The sequence below is a fragment of the Salvelinus fontinalis genome, chromosome 12 (genome assembly GCF_029448725.1).
Source record: "Salvelinus fontinalis isolate EN_2023a chromosome 12, ASM2944872v1, whole genome shotgun sequence".
Taxonomy (NCBI): Eukaryota; Metazoa; Chordata; class Actinopteri; order Salmoniformes; family Salmonidae; genus Salvelinus; species Salvelinus fontinalis.
In genome coordinates this window covers 44,384,270-44,401,830 of record NC_074676.1, presented here as the reverse complement: position 1 = coordinate 44,401,830, position 17,561 = coordinate 44,384,270, and the positions used below count along the sequence as shown (strand labels likewise).

The following is a 17,561-nucleotide window of genomic DNA, read 5'->3' as shown; positions in this document are numbered from 1 at the left end:
TAAAATGGCACACATAGCCTACATGTCAATACATTCACACACTATCTAGATCAAGATAGGGGAGAGACATTGTGCCATGAGGTGTTGCTTTACTTGTTTTTGAAAACAGGTTTGCTGTTCATTTGAGCAATATGAGATGGAAGTGAGTTTCAGGCAATACTGGCTCTATATAATTTGTACACTTTCTTGATTTTGTTCTGAATTTGGGGACTGTGAAAAGACCCCTGGTGGCATGTCTGGTGGGGTAAGTGTGTGTGTCAGAGCTGTGTGTAAGTTGACTATGGAAACCATTTGGAATTTGCAACATATGAATGTTTCTTCTAAAAAGAAGAAGTGATCCAGTCAGTCTCTCCTCAACTCTTTGCCAAGAGAGACTGGCATGCATAGTATTTATATTTGCCCTCCGATTACAATGAAGAGCAAGACGTGTCGCTCTGTTCTGGGCCAGCTGCAGCTTAACTAGGTCTTTCTTTGCAGCACTTGACCACATGATTGGACAATAATCAAGACAATACTAGAGTCTGCAGGACTGTTTGAAATGTGGTGTCAAAAAGCAGAGCATCTCTTTATTATGGACATACCTCTCTCCGTCTTTACAACCATTGAATCTTTGTGTTTTGACCACGACAGTTTACAATCTAAGGTAACACCAAGTAATTCAGTCTCCTCAAATTGTTCAACAGCCACACCATTCATTACCAGATTCAGCTGAGGTCTCGAACTTATGGAACGATTTGTACCAAATACAATGCTCTTAGTTTTAGAGATGTTCAGTTCTAGTTTATTACTGGCCACCCATTCCAAAACTGACTACAACTCCTTGTTAAGGGTTTCAGTGACTTCATTAGCTGTGTTTGCTGAAACGCACATGGTTGAATCATCACCATACATGCTTTGTTTAATGCCAGTGGCAGGTCATTGGTAAAAATAGAAAAAGTAGAGAGCTGCCCTGCGGTACACCATATCCTACATGGTTGACATTACAGAGGCTTACATTAAAGAAAAACACTCTCAGTTCTATTAGATAGATAGCTCTGAATCCACAATATGTCAGAGGTTGAAAATCCATAAAACATACAGTACCAGTTAAAAAGATTGGACACACCTACTCATTCAAGGGTTTTTATTTATTTTTAGTAGTTTCTACATTGTAGAATAATAGTGAAGACATTAAAATGATGAAATAACACAGATGGGATCATGCAGTAACCAAAGAGGTGGTAAACAGATTATTCAAAGTAGCCAACCTTTGCCTCGATGACAGCTTTGCCCACTCTTTGCATTCTCTCAACCAGCTTCATGAGGTAGTCACCTGGAATGCATTTCAATTAACAGGTGTGCCTTGTTAAAAGTTCATTTGTGGAATTTCTTTCCTTCTTAATGTGTTTAAGTCAATCAGTTGTGTTGTGACAAGGTAGGGTTGGTATACAGGTAGGGTTGGTATATTTGGTAAAATACCAAGTTCATATTATGGCAAGAACAGCTCAATTAACTTTTTATGGCTGCAGGGCCAGTATTGAGTAGCTTGGATGAAAGGTGCCCAGAGTAAACGGCCTGCTCCTCAGTCCCAGTTACTAATATATGCAAATTATTATTAGTATTGGATAGAAAACACTCTGAAGTTTCTAAAACTGTTTGAATTATGTCTGTGAATATAAAAGAACTCATATGGCAGGCAAAAACCTGAGAAAATTCCAAACAGGAAGTGAGAATTCTGAGAGTGGTCGATGTTAAAGTCATCGCCTATTCAATTCCCTGTAATATATGGATCTGTTTGCACTTCCTACGCCTTCCACTAGATGTCAACAGTCAGTAGAACGTGGAATGAAGCTTATGCTGTGTTGTGGGACCGGATGGGAGGTGTTTGAGTCAGTGGTCTGGCAGAGTGCCAGTTCTTGGTCACGCACGTTCCTCATGATATCGCCATGCGTTCCATTACTTATAGAGACTGAAAAGAATGCTCCAGTTGGAACATTTTTGGATATATATGACAACAACATCCTGAAGATTGATTCTCTACTAAGTTTGACCAGTTTATTTGACTTGTAATATAACTTTTTGAAGTTTTCGTCCCACGTTTGCCTGCATCTGCGCGAGCGTTTGGACACGTGTACTACACATGCTAGCAAAATTAGCTAATTGGACATAAGTAATGGACATTATCGAACAAAACAACAATTTATTGTGGAACTAGGATTCCTGGGAGTGCATTCTGATAAATATCATCAAAGGTAAGGGAATATTTATCATGTAATGTCTGGTTTCTGTTGATTCCAACATGGCGGCTAATTTGGCTATTGTTCTGAGCGCCGTCTCAGATTATTGCATGGTTTGTTTTTTCCGTTAAGTTTTTTTAAAATCTGACACAGCGGTTGCATTAAGGAGAGGTATATCTATAATTCCATGTGTATAACTTGTATTATCATCTACATTTATGATGAGTATTTCTGTTGAAACGATGTGGCTATGCAAATATCACTTGATGTTTTTGGAACTAGTGAATGTAACACGCCAATGTAAACTCAGATTTATTGATATAAATATGAACTTTATCAAACAAAACATGCATGTATTGTGTAACATGAAGTCCTAAGAGTGTCATCTGATGAAGATAATCAAAGGTTAGTGATTCATTTTATCTCTATTTCTGCTTTTTGTGAAAGCTATTTTTCGCTGGAAAAATGGCTGTGCTTATTGTGGTTTGGTGTGACCTAACATAATCGTTTGTAGTGCTTTCGCTGAAAAGCATATTTGAAATCAGACACTTTGGTGGGATTAACAACAAGATTACCTTTAAAATGATGTAAGACACATGTATGTCTGAGGAATTTGAATTATGAGATTTCTGTTGTTTGAATTTGGCGCCCTGCACTTTCACTGTCTGTTGTCATATCATCCCGGTAGCGGGATTGCAGCCATAAGAAGATTTATGCAAAGAGAAACGACAGTCCATCATTTCTTTAAGACATGAAGCTCAGTCAATCTGGAAAATGTCAAGAACTTTGAAAGTTTCTTCAAGTGCAGTCGCAAAAACCATCAAGCGCTATGATAAAATTAGCTGTCATGAATACCGCCACAGGAAGGAGGACCCAGAGTTACCTCTGCAGTAGAGGATAAATTCATTAGAGTTACCAGCCTCAGAAATTGCAGCCCAAATAAATGCTTAACAGAGTTCAAGTAACAGACACATCTCAACATCAACTGTTCAGAGGAGACTGCGTGAAATCAGGACTTCATGCTGCAAAGAAACAACTACTAAAAGACACCTTTTAGAAGGAGATACTTGCTTGGGCCAAGAAACATGATCAATGGACATTAGACCGGTGGAAATCTGTCCTTGGTCTGATGAGTCCAAATTTGAGATGATTAGTTCCAACCTCAGTATCTTTGTGAGACGCAGAGTAGGTGAACGGATGATCTTCGCATGTGTGGTTCCCACCGTGAAGCATGATGGTGTGGGGTTGCTTTGTTGGTGACACTGTCAGTGACTTATTTAGAATTCAAGGCACAGCATGGCTACCATAGCATTCTGCAGCGATACGCTATCCCATCTGGTTTGCGCTTAGTGGGACTATCATTTGTTTTTCAACAGGATAATGACCCAACACACCTCCAGGCTGTGTAAGGGCTATTTGACCAAGGAGAGTGATGGAGTGCTGCATCAGATGACATGGCCTTCACAATCACCTGACCTCAACCCAATTTAGATGTTTTGATATGAGTTGGATCGCAGCGTGAAGGAAAAGAAGCCAACAAGTGCTCAGCATATGTGGGAACTCCTTCCAGACTGTTGGAAAAGCATTCCTCATGAAGCTGATTGAAAGAATACCAAGAGTGTGCAAAGTTGTCATCAAGGCAAAGGGTGGCTACTTTGAATAATTCAAAATATAAAATATATATATAAATATTCTTTCTTATTTTATCGTTCCCACATGATTCAATACGTGTTATTTCATAGTTTTGATGTCTTTTCTATTATTCTACAATGTAGAAAACTTTTGACTGGTTCTGTATGTTTTCTTAACAACAGATTATGGTCAAGAATGGCAAAAGCTGCACTGAAATCTAACAGTACAGCTTCCCTCAATGTCTACAGTAGTACTGTAGATCTCCTCCTCCATGTCTACAGTGGTACTGCAGTTTAGATGCTCTGCATAACTCATTTGCATAAAAGTAACCTGTTTAAAATTGGTTTCCTCTTTCACTGTGATTAATGTATTTTTCATTTGTTCTTTCTGGATTGTTTTATGGTACATAGTTTTGTTGTAAACAGAAAGATGTTAATCTGTCAATGTTCGTTTGTTCTTTAAAATAAAAATGTACCTCTAAAAATACCTTATTACAAGCGTGAATGACGACTTTTAGAGAACTTGAATGTTATTATATTACTGAGAATGATCCATTTTGACAAATAGGTGCGTAGCCTGCAGCATTAGCTGAGTGGTGAGGTTTGACCAACTTCACACAATATAGTATACTATGTTGCATGATACAAGTTTTGTCATTTTTGGAGGTTGCCGATGTCCTTAACTTATGAATAATCTTGGCCTTATTGACAGTGGTGTAAAGTACTTAAGTAAAAATACTTTAAAGTACTACCTAAGAGTTTTTGGGGGGTGTATGTTCTACATTTGACTATTTATATTTTTGCCAGCTTTCCCTTTTATTTAAATACATTCCTAAAGAAAATAATGTGTTTTTTACTTCCCTGACACCCAAAAGTACATTTTGACAGGAAAAGGGTCCACTTATTAAGAGAACATCCCTGATCCTCCCTACTGCCTCTGATCTGGCGGACTCACTAAACACAAATGCTCAATGTGTAAATTAGGTCTGAGTGTTGTTGTGTACCCCTGGCTATCCGTAAATAAATAAAAACAAGAAAATTGTGCCGTCTGGTTTGCTTAATATGAGGAATTTGAAATGATTTAAACGTTTACATTTTAGCAATTCCATGTACTTTTGATAGTTAGGTATATTTAAAAACAAATACTTTAAAACTTTTACTCAAGTCGTATTTTACTGGGTGACCACATTTTACTTGAGTCATTTTCTATTAAGGAATCTTTACTTTTACTCAGTGTGACAAATTAGTACTTTTTACAGCACTGCTTATTGATTAGGTTCCATTGATACTAAAGCATTTAATCCTGTGCATGTGCTTCTTCTTACCCTTGTCTTTCCTACCATCTCTCTTTCTTTCTCTCTCTCTTTATCTCTCATTATTTCTTTCTTTATCTCCACTCTTCCTTTGCTCTCTATACCTCTCGCTCTCTCTCTCTCCATCCATCTTTCCTTAAGTCATGAAATAATTCCAGTACTCATATTATCGCCCGTCTGTAAATAAATTATCAGCCTCTATGTTGTATCAGACACGAGATAGAGAATAGACATAACCATACATTTCATAACACAAGTTATATAACAAATGATTTGGGTGGGAGAGCTGAATGTGGGGACATTGGGACACCTGTTCCTTCGTGTGCTGAGGTGAACCCCCAGCTCATTTCCATAGCCCAGTATGTGTATTGTCTGCAGAGCTGTGGTACACTATCGTCCGATGCCCACTGGTTGCACTTGTTGCATAGGTTGGTACACCACAGCTCTGGGGTGAAATGTCCCCTAGGTACAGATCTAGGATCAGCCTCTCCTCCCCAAATCCTAACCTTAACCATTAGTGTGGAAAAAGATACACTGACTCAGGATCAGCTTCTATGGGCAACTTCCCCTCCACCACAGCCATTTACTGTGGCTCACTTCTGTTTTGTATCCAACCACCTGCAGGTAAAGTAGCTCTGTACCACAAGAGTTCACCTGCTCTACTGACCACCTCATTTGCCCCAAGGTTTATGGTTCTCACTCATGGCCTTCTCAGTGCTAGGAATATTGTTTTTTTGTTTTTTACAAGTCCTATGTTTAGTTTATTGTAGAATCAAGAAATCACTAAATCTTTGTGTCACTTCTAAGGTATCAGAGATCTTTTTGTCCGTAGAATTGTGTCCAAAGTTGAAATAGCCTGGAGCTGTAAGATTTTCTGTGGATTCTCCAACAGCAACTTATGATATGACATGACAATAAATCAACATAAGTGTTTAGCTATGCAAATGAGTCTGTATATATAAAATCTGTTGCAGCTGGTGAAGAGGTGCCATCGATGGGTGTTAGGAAACAAAGCTTTGCTCTAAACAGTTCTTCAGCCAGAGGATCGAAACGGTCAAGAACTTGCAGCTTGCTGTTTGATGGCAACCAAGGGTTTTTCCAAAATGGAGGTAAATATCTTTCATTCTAATGCCTTTTGTGACAATTGGGTGTTTTACGTTACTTAAGTTGTGTGTCTGTGTGTTGTGCTTCAATGCATTACTGTAATTGGTCAAAACTTTTGTTCGGTGTCTTTCAAGTAATGAGAGAGGTACATTTAATTTAAGGTAAATTAAGTTGTGAATTCATAAAGTAATTCATGGTGTTATAAACATTGTGTTAACTATCAAACATACAGTAAACAATGGACCGTATATCTAAAATATTATTTGACCTTTGACCCTAACAGTGATTTTTTTTAAATGACTATTTCAGTCTCAACGATGGTCGGTCCGTTCCCACCAGGTTCTGTTCATCATCTGCTGCATGATGGTACAGGGTAGGTACAGCTTGTACACGGGGAAAGAAAAAGTAAAGTCAACTCATTTAAGTAAACCTAAAATATTATATTTGAGTAATAGTTTGTTTTCATTTATTATTTAGTTTTATGTTTACTTTTTGATGTTACTTGGGGTATCTGATACCTTAACGATCAAGATCATAACATAATTTATTTGTGGGTTTGCAGTAAATTCATTTCACTATCATATGAAAAAGTATCAAGGTCTTCATCATTCTAAGAAGATTCTAATAATGATATCTACAATATGCAAGAACCCCATTAGTTGGTAAAATGAAGGACTTTTCACTGAAGATGTTGAGATATTTGACCTCATTAAACAGATTCTCGTATCCAGAGCAACATACAGTAGTGAGTGAATACATTCTCTTCCTGGTCCTCCGTGGGAATTGAACCCACAACCTTGGTGTTGCAACTGCCATGTTCTACCAACTGAGGAACACAGGACCATATCAAAACAGCAATATAAAGCAGCATGGTTACCATTGTTTCCCCAGCGCCATGCCTGAGGTGTAAGATAGTGGTGAACTGCACCAACCCCAACACCGTATCCCTTCTGGCCGCCCTGGAGAACGTGATGAAGTTGTACTCCATACGACCTGTCATGAACCTCTCAACCCCCACCAACATCAGCATGTACTTCACTCTCTACGGCATCCTGGGTGTGGTAAGGAGTAGTAGGACAGCATTCCTTTCAACTAGTTCACCTGAGGAGACATACCATTAAATCCATCAATGTATTTGACATGTGCTATATAGTTCTGAATATTCCTCCACATCAGGTTTTGTAGATCCATTGAAAATGTTTACTTTATTGCCTTTACTTTGTATCCTACAACAAAACGTAATTCTCTTCTCAGGAAGAAAAAGCACAACTGTTGAACACATACATTTGGCTGGTGAAGGTAAACTTTTTTTTTTTTTTTTTTTTTGCAAATATATGTACACAGTGTATGGGAGTCATTATTGCACTTTGGTTTCTCATTCTCCTACAGAACGTTACTTCATGTTACATATTTGTTAGGGCACACAACATCCATTCACCAATATGTACTGTATAGCAAAAGTGATATACATTTGGTTAAAACTAAAAAATATATTTTATCTTTGACTGTAGAACAATCCTAAACATCATATTATACTTTTGAATGCTGCTTACAAACATATTGTATTGTTGCTAATGTGTTGTTTCAGGAATGGGAAAATGAATTTTTCAGCTGGGACCCAGTCCAATGCGGCTCTGCCAATATTTCTCTCCCCAGGGAAAGGTTCTGGTCACCAGATGTGGTAATCAATGAATTGTGAGTTAAACATCTCTATAGTCTATATAGATACGATATACTTATTTTATTTTTATGAAACATTGAATTTGGTATTACTGCTATTAGCCCATAGAAACACATTGAATAACAGACTAACACATGGAAAAACACAATCAAAAAATTATGAAAAGGAAGTTTGTTTTAAAGTGTCCGTCCTGTATCTGAGAGATAAACTGTCACGATCGTGTGGGGGATTGACGGACCAAAACGCAGCAGTTGGAAAATAAGCCATCTTCTTTTATTTTAAAAGATGACAAAAATAAACACGAAACACTTTAACAAAACGAACAAAACAACCATGAAGCTACAAACGTTGTGCACATACATACAGGCTACAAACGTTCTACATAGACAATTACCCACCACCAATGAGAGCCTATGGCTACCCTAAATAAGGCTCCCAATCAGAGACAACCGAAATCAGCTGTCTCTAATTGGGAACTCATTCAGGTAACCATAGACTCTCCTAGACAACTAAACATACATAGACAACGCTAGACATCTACACTAAACACAAACCCATATACTACACCCCATAACCCCTTTACCATATAAACACCCAAAACTAACAAAACATAAACATTCCCCATGTCACACCCTGACCTAACTAAAATAATAAAGAAAACAAAGAATACTAAGGCCAGGGCGTGACATAAACGAAAGATCAGAAAATGTATCATTTTTTTGACCCACATTTAAACTCTTTTTTTGGCACTAAAACTGATTCAATATACACTGAACAACAATATAAACGCAACATGCAACAATTTCAACGATTTTACTGAGTTACAGTTCAAATGAGGAAATCAGTCAATTGAAATAAATTCATTAGACCCTAATCTATGGATTTCACATGATTGAGAATACAGATATGTATATATTGATTACAGATACCTTAAAAAAAACATACAAAATGGGCCTCAGGATCTCGTTACGGTACTTTTGTGCATTCAAATTGACAATTGATCAAATTAAATTGTGTTCCTTGTCCGCAGCTTATGCCTGCCCATACCATAACCCCACCGTCACCATAGGGCACTCTGTTCACAATGTTCACAATGTTGACATCAGGAAACCACTAGCCCTCTGCGATTGTGTGGCCGGTTGGATGTACTGCCAAATTCTCTAAAACGACGTTGGAGGCAGCTTATGGTAGAGAAATTATCGTTTAATTCTCTGCCAACAGCTCTGGTGGACATTCCAGCAGTCAGTATGCCAATTACACGCTCTCTCAAAACTTGAGACATCTCTTGTGACAAAACTGCACATTTTACAGCGGCCCTTTATTGTCCCCAGCACAAGGTGCACCTGTGTAATAATCATGCTGTATAATCAGCTTCTTGATATGCCACATGTGTCAGGTGGATGGATTACCTAGTCAAAAGGTAAATGCTCTCTAACAGGGATGTAAACGACTTTCTGCAAAGATGTCAAGGCAAAGGGTGGCTACTTTGAAGAATCTCAAATATATATATATATATATTTTATTTCACCTTTATTTAACCATGTAGGCAAGTTGAGAACAAGTTCTCATTTACAACTGCGACCTGGCCAAGATAAAGCAAAGCAGTGTGACACAAACAACAACACGGAATAACATGGAATAAACAAACATACAGTCAATAATACAACAGAATAAGTCTATATTCAATGTGTGCAAATGAGGTAGGACAAGGGAGGTAGGCAATAAATTGGCCATAGTGGCGAAATAATTAAGATCAGGAATTGGCTTTGGGGGTTACCAGTGAAATATACCTGCTGGAGTGCGTGCTACGGGTGGGTGCTGCTATGGTGACCAGTGAGCTGAGATAAGGCGGGGCTTTACCAAGCAAAGACTTATAGATTACCTGGAGCCATTGGGTTTGGCAACGAATATGAAGTGAGGGCCAGCCAATGAGAGCATATAGGTCGCAGTGGTGGGTAGTATATAGGGCTTTGGTGACAAAACGGATGGCACTGTGATAGACTGCATCCAATTTGCTGAGTAGAGTGTTGGAGACTATTTTGTAAATGACATCGCCGAAGTCAAGGATCGGTAGGATAGTCAGTTTTACGAGGGTATGTTTGGCAGCATGAGTGAAGGATACTTTGTTGCGAAATAGGAAGCCGATTATAGATTTAATTTTGGATTGGAGATGCTTAATGTGAGTCTGGAAGGAGAGTTTACAGTCTAACCAGACACCTGAAGAGCATGCATTTAGTTTTACTTGCATTTAAGAGCAGTTGGAGGCCACAGAAGGAGAGTTGTATGGCATTGAAGCTCGTTTGGAGGTTAGTTTACACAGTGTCCAAAGAAGGGTCAGAAGTATACAGAATGGTGTCGTCTGCGTAGAGGTGGATCAGAGAATCACCAGCAGCAAGATCGACATCAATGATGTATACAGAGAAAAGAGTCGGCCTGAGAATTGAACTCTGTGGCACTCCCATAGAGACTGCCAGAGGTCCGGACAACAGGCCCTCCGATTTGACACACTGAACTCTGTCTGAGAAGTAGTTGGTGAACCAGGCGAGGCAGTTATTTGAGAAACCAAGGCTGTTGAGTCTGCCGATAAGAATGTGGTGATTGACAGAGTCGAAAGCCTTGGCCAGGTCGATGAAGACGGCTGCACAGTACTGTCTTTTATCGATGGCGGTTATGGTATCGTTTAGGACCTTGAGAGTGGCTGAGGTGCACCCATGACCAGCTCGGAAACCAGATTGCATAGTGGAGAAGGTACGGTGGGATTCAAAATGGTCGGTGATCTGTTTGTTAACTTGGCTTTCGAAGACCTTAGAAAGGCAGGGTATGATAGATATAGGTCTGTAGCAGTTTAGGTCTAGAGTGTCTCCCCCTTTGCAGAGGGGGATGACCGCGGCAGCTTTCCAATCTTTGGGGATCTCAGACGATACGAAAGAGAGGTTGAACAGGCTAGAAATAGGGGTTGCAACAATTTCGGCAGATAATTTTAGAAAGAGAGGGTCCATACTGTCTTTCAGATCATCAGCTATCTGGATTTGGGTAAAAGAGAAATGGGGAAGGCTTGGGTAGGTTGCTGTGGGGGGCGCAGGGCTGTTGACCGGGGTAGGGGTAGCCAGGTGGAAAGCATGGCCAGCCGTAGAAAAATGCTTATTGAAATTCTCGATTATCTTAGATGTAACCGTGGTGACAGTGTTAACTAGCCTCAGTGCAGTGGGCAGCTCAGAGGAGGTGCTCTTTTTCTCCATGGACTTTACAGTATCCCAGAACTGTTTGGAGTTTGTGCTACAGGATGCAAATTTCTGTTTGAAAAAGCTAGCTTTTGCTTTCCTAACTGCCTGTGTATATTGGTTCCCACCTTCCCTAAAAAGTTGCATATCGCGGGGGCTATTCAATGCTAATGCAGTATGCCACAGGATGTTTTTGTGCTGGTCAAGTGCATTCAGGTCTGGAGTGAACCTAGGGCTATATCTGTTCCTGGTTCTACATTTTTTGAATGGGGCGTGCTTATTTAAGATGGTGAGGAAAGCACTTTTAAAGAACAACTAGGCATCCTCTACTGGCGGAATGAGGTCAATATCCTTCCAGGGTACCCAGGCCAGGTCGATTAGAAAGGCCTGCTCGCTGGAGTGTTTTAGGGAGCGTTTGACAGTGATGAGGGGTGGTCATTTGACCGCAGACCCATTACGGACGCAGGCAATGAGGCAGTGATCGCTGAGATCCTGGTTGAAGACAGCAGAGGTGTATTTGGAGGGCAGGTTGGTTGGGATGATATCTATGAGGGTGCCCGTGTTTACAGATTTGGGGTTGTACCTAGTAGGTTCATTGATAATTTGTGTGAGATTGAGGGCTTAGATTGTAGGATGGCCGGGGTGTTAAAACCTCATTGGGGTATGTGGGACGGCAGCGTCCCACCTTGTCAACAGCCAGTGAAACTGCAGGGCTCCAATTTCAAAACAACAGAAATCCCATAATTTAAATTCCTCAAACATACAAGTATTTTACACCATTTTAAAGATACACTTGTTGTAAATCCAGCAAAGATGTCCGTCCAAAGTGTCCGACGAAAGCACACCAAACGATTATGTTAGGTTAGAGCCAAGTCACAGAAAAAGACTGGCATTTTTGCAGCCAAAGAGAGGAGTAACAAAAAGGAGAAATAGAGATCAAATTAATCACTAACCTTTGATGATCTTCATCAGATGACACTCATAGGACTTCATGTTACACAATACATGTATGTTTTGTTCGGTAAAGTTCATATTTATATCCAAAAATCGGAGTTTAGGCGGGACGCTACTGTCTCACTTGGCAAAAAGACAGAGAAAATGCAGAGCGCCAAATTCAAATTTATTTCTATAAAAATTACTATAAAAATCCGACTTTCATTAAATCACACATGAAAGATACCAAATTAAAGCTACACTGTTTGTGAATCCAGCCAACATGTCAGAATTCAAATAGGCTTTTTGGCGAAAGCAAATGATGCTATTATCTGAGGAAAGCACCATTGTAAACAAAGAGAGAGAAGCATATTTAAATCAATAAAATTTGATTTGATTTGATATTTCAACCCTGCAGGCGCGACACAAAACGCAGAAATAAAAATATAATTCATGCCTTACCTTTGACGAGCTTCTGTTGGTGGCACTCCAACATGTCCCATAAACATCACAAATGGTTCTTTTGTTCGATTAATTCCGTCAATATATATCCAAAATATCAATTTATTTGGCGGCGTTTGATCCAGAAAAACACCGGTTCCAAATTGTGAAATGTGACTACAAAATGTCTCAAAGGTTACCTGTAAACTTTGCCAAAAAATGTCAAACTACTTTTGTAATACAACTTTAGGTATTTTTTTACGTAAATAATCGATCAAATTGAAGACGGGATGATCTGTGTTCAATACAGGATTAAAACCAACTGTAGCTAGCTTTCTGGTCATGCGCTTCTAACAAGCTGGACACTTCGAGTGACCCTCCTTCAAGATGGCCGTACTTCTTCACTAGACAAAGGAATAACCTCAACCAATTTCTAAAGACTGTTGACATCCAGTGGAAGCGGTAGGAACTGCAAGAAGGTCCCTTAAAAATCTGGTTTCCCAATGAAACCTCATTGAAAAGAGAGTGACCTCAAAAAAATAAAATCTGAATGGTTTGTCCTCGGGGTTTTGCCTGCTAAATAAGTTCTGTTATACTCACAGACATGAACAGTTTTAGAAACTTCAGAGTGTTTTCCATCCAAATCTACTAATAATATGCATGTCTTATCTTCTGCGGATGAGTAGCTGGCAGTTTCATTTGGGCATACTTTTCATTCAAAATTCTGAATGCTGCCCCCTACCCAAGAGAAGTTAATAAAAGCATGTCCCAGTTTAGGTCACCTAACAGCACAAGCTCTGAAGATAGATGGGGGGCAACCAATTCACATATGGTGTCCAGGGCACAGCTGGGGGCAGAAGGTGGTCTATAGCAAGCGGCAACGTTGAGAGACTTGTTTCTGGAAAGGTGGATTTTTAAAAGTAGAAGCCCCCTTTGGTGGTTCTATCTTGTCAGAAAAATGTTATAGTTAGCAATGGAAATTTCAGCGTTTTTGGTGGTCTTCCTAAGCCAGGATTCAGACATGGCTAGGACATCCGGGTTGGCAGAGTGTGCTAAGGCAGTGAATAAAACAAACTTAGGGAGGAGGCTTCTAATGTTAACATGCATGAAACAAAGCACTGCAATTACTCAGACGCCATTCATTTGGCTCTACTACTACCAAACGTTGAGTTCTCTATATTTCTAGCATTACTATTGTTTCAGAGTACTTCATGATTTACGCATAGGATATAAAATAGCCATTGTAAAAAATCAGATATATATAGGTTAAACAGACAAGTTTTGGAGGGGAAGGATATCCTTACAAACATTTTCATTCTGTCCCTTTTTATTGCACTTGTAACTGATTCAGTCACTATTTAAATGACCATGGTTTGAAGTCGTCCCCCTATTTCACCCTGTTTTACAGTATGGACGAAAACAGAGCTCCCATTGTCCCTTATGTGTACATTAAGCACACTGGTATAGTGCGAGACGCCAACCCTGTCAGAGTGGTTAGCTCCTGTAACCTGGAGATCTACACCTTCCCCTTTGACGTCCAGAACTGCACCTTCACCTTCAACTCCTACATCCACCGCGGTAAGACGTCAACGCAACCACGCTTTAGGACTAACTTGAAAATAAGGGTCCGATGCCAAACCAATCGCTCCTTCTCTCCCAAAAAAACATCCTGACTCTCTCTTGTGATCTGAAATGATGGGTATGAAACAGGGTTGTCCACTGAGTCCATTGAAGTATTTGATATGTTACTCGGTGTCAACCAAGGGATTTGTTTGGTGTTAGGCCCAAGTTTACCATCCCCTCAGTACAGATCATGTTCTGCTTCCATATAGATTTAGCCCATTCATCCCAGGATGACCCATTCCTTTATCTCCCCTGCAGTGTCGGACATAAGGATTATCTTAGGGAAGAAGGTGGAGGACATCCTGAAACGCTCCATTAGCGTGTTGTCCACTGAAGGGGAGTGGGAGCTGATGGACATCAAATCCAGGAGGTTCAATTTATCAGCACTCGATCAGGGAGAAAGCAACCCCTATGATGAGCTCTACTTCAACGTACGAACCCAAAGCACTGCAATTTCTCAGACGCCATTAGTTTAGCTCTACCTCTACAGAACGTTGAGTTCTCTATATTTCTAGCAAAACAATTGTTTCAGAGAGTACTTCCTGTTTCACACATAGGATGCTAACCCAGATAATTATGGCTTTGTCATGTCTGAAATGGGAATATGTTGCATAACACCAAATCACCCTTGAAGGTTGTCATTCACCGTTGTGTCTCTAAACTGTAGATTATCCTGAGGCGCAGAGCAACCCTCTATGTGGTGAACCTCCTGATCCCCAGCTTCTTTCTCATCACTGTGGATCTCTTCAGCTTCCTGCTGCCTCCCCAGAACGTGGACCGCTCCTCCTTCAAGATGAGCCTTATTTTTGGCTACTCGGTCTTCCTGCTCATCGTGAATGACCTACTGCCAGTCACAGGAAGCACCATACCATTGATAAGTGAGTTTGAGAGCCTCCCAGGTGGCGCAGTGGTCTAAGGCACTGCATCGCAGCGACAGAGCCCAGGCTCTGCCGCAGCCGGCTGTGACCGGGAGGTCCATGGGGCGACGCAGAGCGATGTCCGGGTTAGGGAGGGTTTGGCTGGCAGGGATATCCTTGTCTCATCATGCACTAGTGACTCCTGTGGCGGGCTAGGTGTAGTGCAGGTGTGTGGTGTTTCCTACGGCACATTGGTGAGGCTGGCTTCTAGGTTGGATGTGCATTTTGTCAAGATGCAGTGCGGCTAGGTTGGGTTGTGTTTCAGAGGATGCATAGCTCTCGACCTTAGCCTCTCCTGAGTCTGTGTGGGAGGTGCAGTGATGAGACAAGACTGTAACTACTACAAATTGGATACCGTGAAAAGGGGGTCAAAAAAAGATAAGTGAGTATGAAAACATGTGTACTGGAAACCCCATTTTTGTCGTAAGTCGTAGATGTTCACTTTGTGTTATTTAATTAGCTGGTTAGGGGAAGTGTCTTTTTTTAAGTCCACTTCCTTTGTTCTCCTAAGAGTGGCTGAATATTTTCCTCACTTAACCTCCCTCCTCCTCCTCCCCCCGCCCATGCAGATGTGTTCTTCGCCATCTGCTTGGCTCTGATGGTGGCCAGCCTGTTGGAAACTATTCTCATCACCAACCTCCTGGTCGGCTCCAGTAACTTCCACCCAGTGCCTGGCTGGGTCCGAGTGCTCGTCCTGCGCTTCATGGGCACCCTCGTCTGGCTGCCTCAGAAATCAAGAGAGGACAAGATCATCCTCAATCCAGTTGCAGGAGGTACCCCTGATCTGATCCCTTCAGGGAGTTACAATTACACAGACTTTCAGGCAATTAGCAGATCCTTGTCTTGTCTTGTCCCAACCCAAAGCAATATTGTGAAAGCATTCAATTATAGGCCTAAACAGTAACATAAATGCAGGTATCACCCTGAGAAATGTTTGCAGCCATTAGACAGTATTGTACTATCCAGGTACATTAATCAGTTCCGTCTTTAGGAGGTACATTCATAATTTCTCCTTTCTCCCTTCCTTACCTCTTTTCTCTAACAAACAGACGTGAAAGTCTGCCCTCTAGTGTCGGTGGAGAGGCAGGTTCAAAAAGCAGAACAAGGTGAGATGTGGGCAGAGGCAGGCGATTCAGCCCTGGCGGAGCTGAGGAAGCTGGGCAATGAGCTGCAGTCCATCCGCCTCCAGGTGGCCCAGCATGTGGACGGGAACCAGATCTCCCAGGACTGGATGCAGGTGGGCTACATCCTCGACCGGCTGCTGTTTGGCGTCTACTGCATCTTCATCACCTTCAGCTTCATCGTCATCCTCAGCATCTGGAGTAATTCGTACAACCAGTGATGTAATAAATAAAATAGGTGGTTAAACGCCATTCGTTGTGAAATAAGTAACGCTCCCTATATGTTCTTAGCATTTTTCCATGATAGGTGGCTAAATATTTGTGTAAAATACAAAATGTGTGGAAATAGTGCTTACCCTCCACTACACCACCGCGTACAAGACTTAAGAGTCTACCATGTTGTCAACTGCTGTTTAGATTTAAAAACAATTACCTTAAAATTACCATAACTTTAACAATTGTTTGTTTGATCTTCTGGCTGCACTGAGTAGGTATGTTGACTTATATATTACTATATTAGAGGAAATATATTTTTAAAATAAACATACTGTCACGAAAACCACTGTTTCATTACTAACAACAATTCATTGGGGTTATCTGAGACGTTTTCTGAATTGTAATGTTGATGGTGGATCAATGATGATGATGATGAAGATCTGTCACGCAAGACATGGATCAATGACATGCAAAGTAGGGGATCATCCAAAAACCACATCCTTGTTTGATTAGAGTGTCGACATACAGGAAGTTATTTTGGGGTATTTTATTAGGATCCCCATTTGCTGTTACAAAAGCAGCAGCTACTCTTCCTGGGGTCCATACAATGCTCTTAGTTTTAGAGATGTTCAGTTCTAGTTTGTTACTGGCCACCCATTCCAAATCTGACTACAACTCCTTGTTAAGGGTTTCAGTGACTTCATTAGCTGTGTTTGCTGAAACGCACATGGTTGAATCATCATCATACATAGACACACAGGCTTTGTTTAATGCCAGTGGCAGGTCATTGGTAAAAATAGAAAAAGTAGAGAGCTGCCCTGCGGTACACCATATCCTACATGGTTGACATTACAGAGGCTTCCATTAAAGAAAAACACTCTCAGTTCTATTAGATAGATAGCTCTGAATCCACAATATGTCAGAGGTTGAAAATCCATAAAACATACAGCATCAGTCAAAAGTTTGCACACACCTACTCATTCAAGGGTTTTTCTTTATTTTAATATTTTCTACATTGTAGAATAATAGTGAAGACATCAAAATGATGAAATAACACAGATGGGATCATGTAGAAACCAAGAAAGTGGTAAACAGATTATTCAAAGTAGCCACCCTTTGCCTCGATGACAGCTTTGCCCACTCT

General features: G+C 40.5%; 1 protein-coding gene across 1 annotated transcript; it reads left to right on the top strand.

The window, feature by feature from the left end:
* Positions 1-127: 127 nt before the first annotated feature.
* LOC129866522 (5-hydroxytryptamine receptor 3A-like) lies at positions 128-16,717 on the top strand. The gene is made up of 11 exons (XM_055939299.1): positions 128-244; positions 6,135-6,269; positions 6,574-6,637; positions 7,156-7,325; positions 7,519-7,563; positions 7,853-7,959; positions 13,949-14,118; positions 14,422-14,594; positions 14,831-15,041; positions 15,650-15,853; positions 16,130-16,717. The coding sequence occupies exons 2-11, from the start codon at positions 6,240-6,242 to the stop codon at positions 16,420-16,422; spliced, it is 1,467 nt and encodes a 488-aa protein (XP_055795274.1). The 5' UTR covers positions 128-244; positions 6,135-6,239; the 3' UTR covers positions 16,423-16,717.
* The last annotated feature ends 844 nt before the right edge of the window (positions 16,718-17,561 follow it).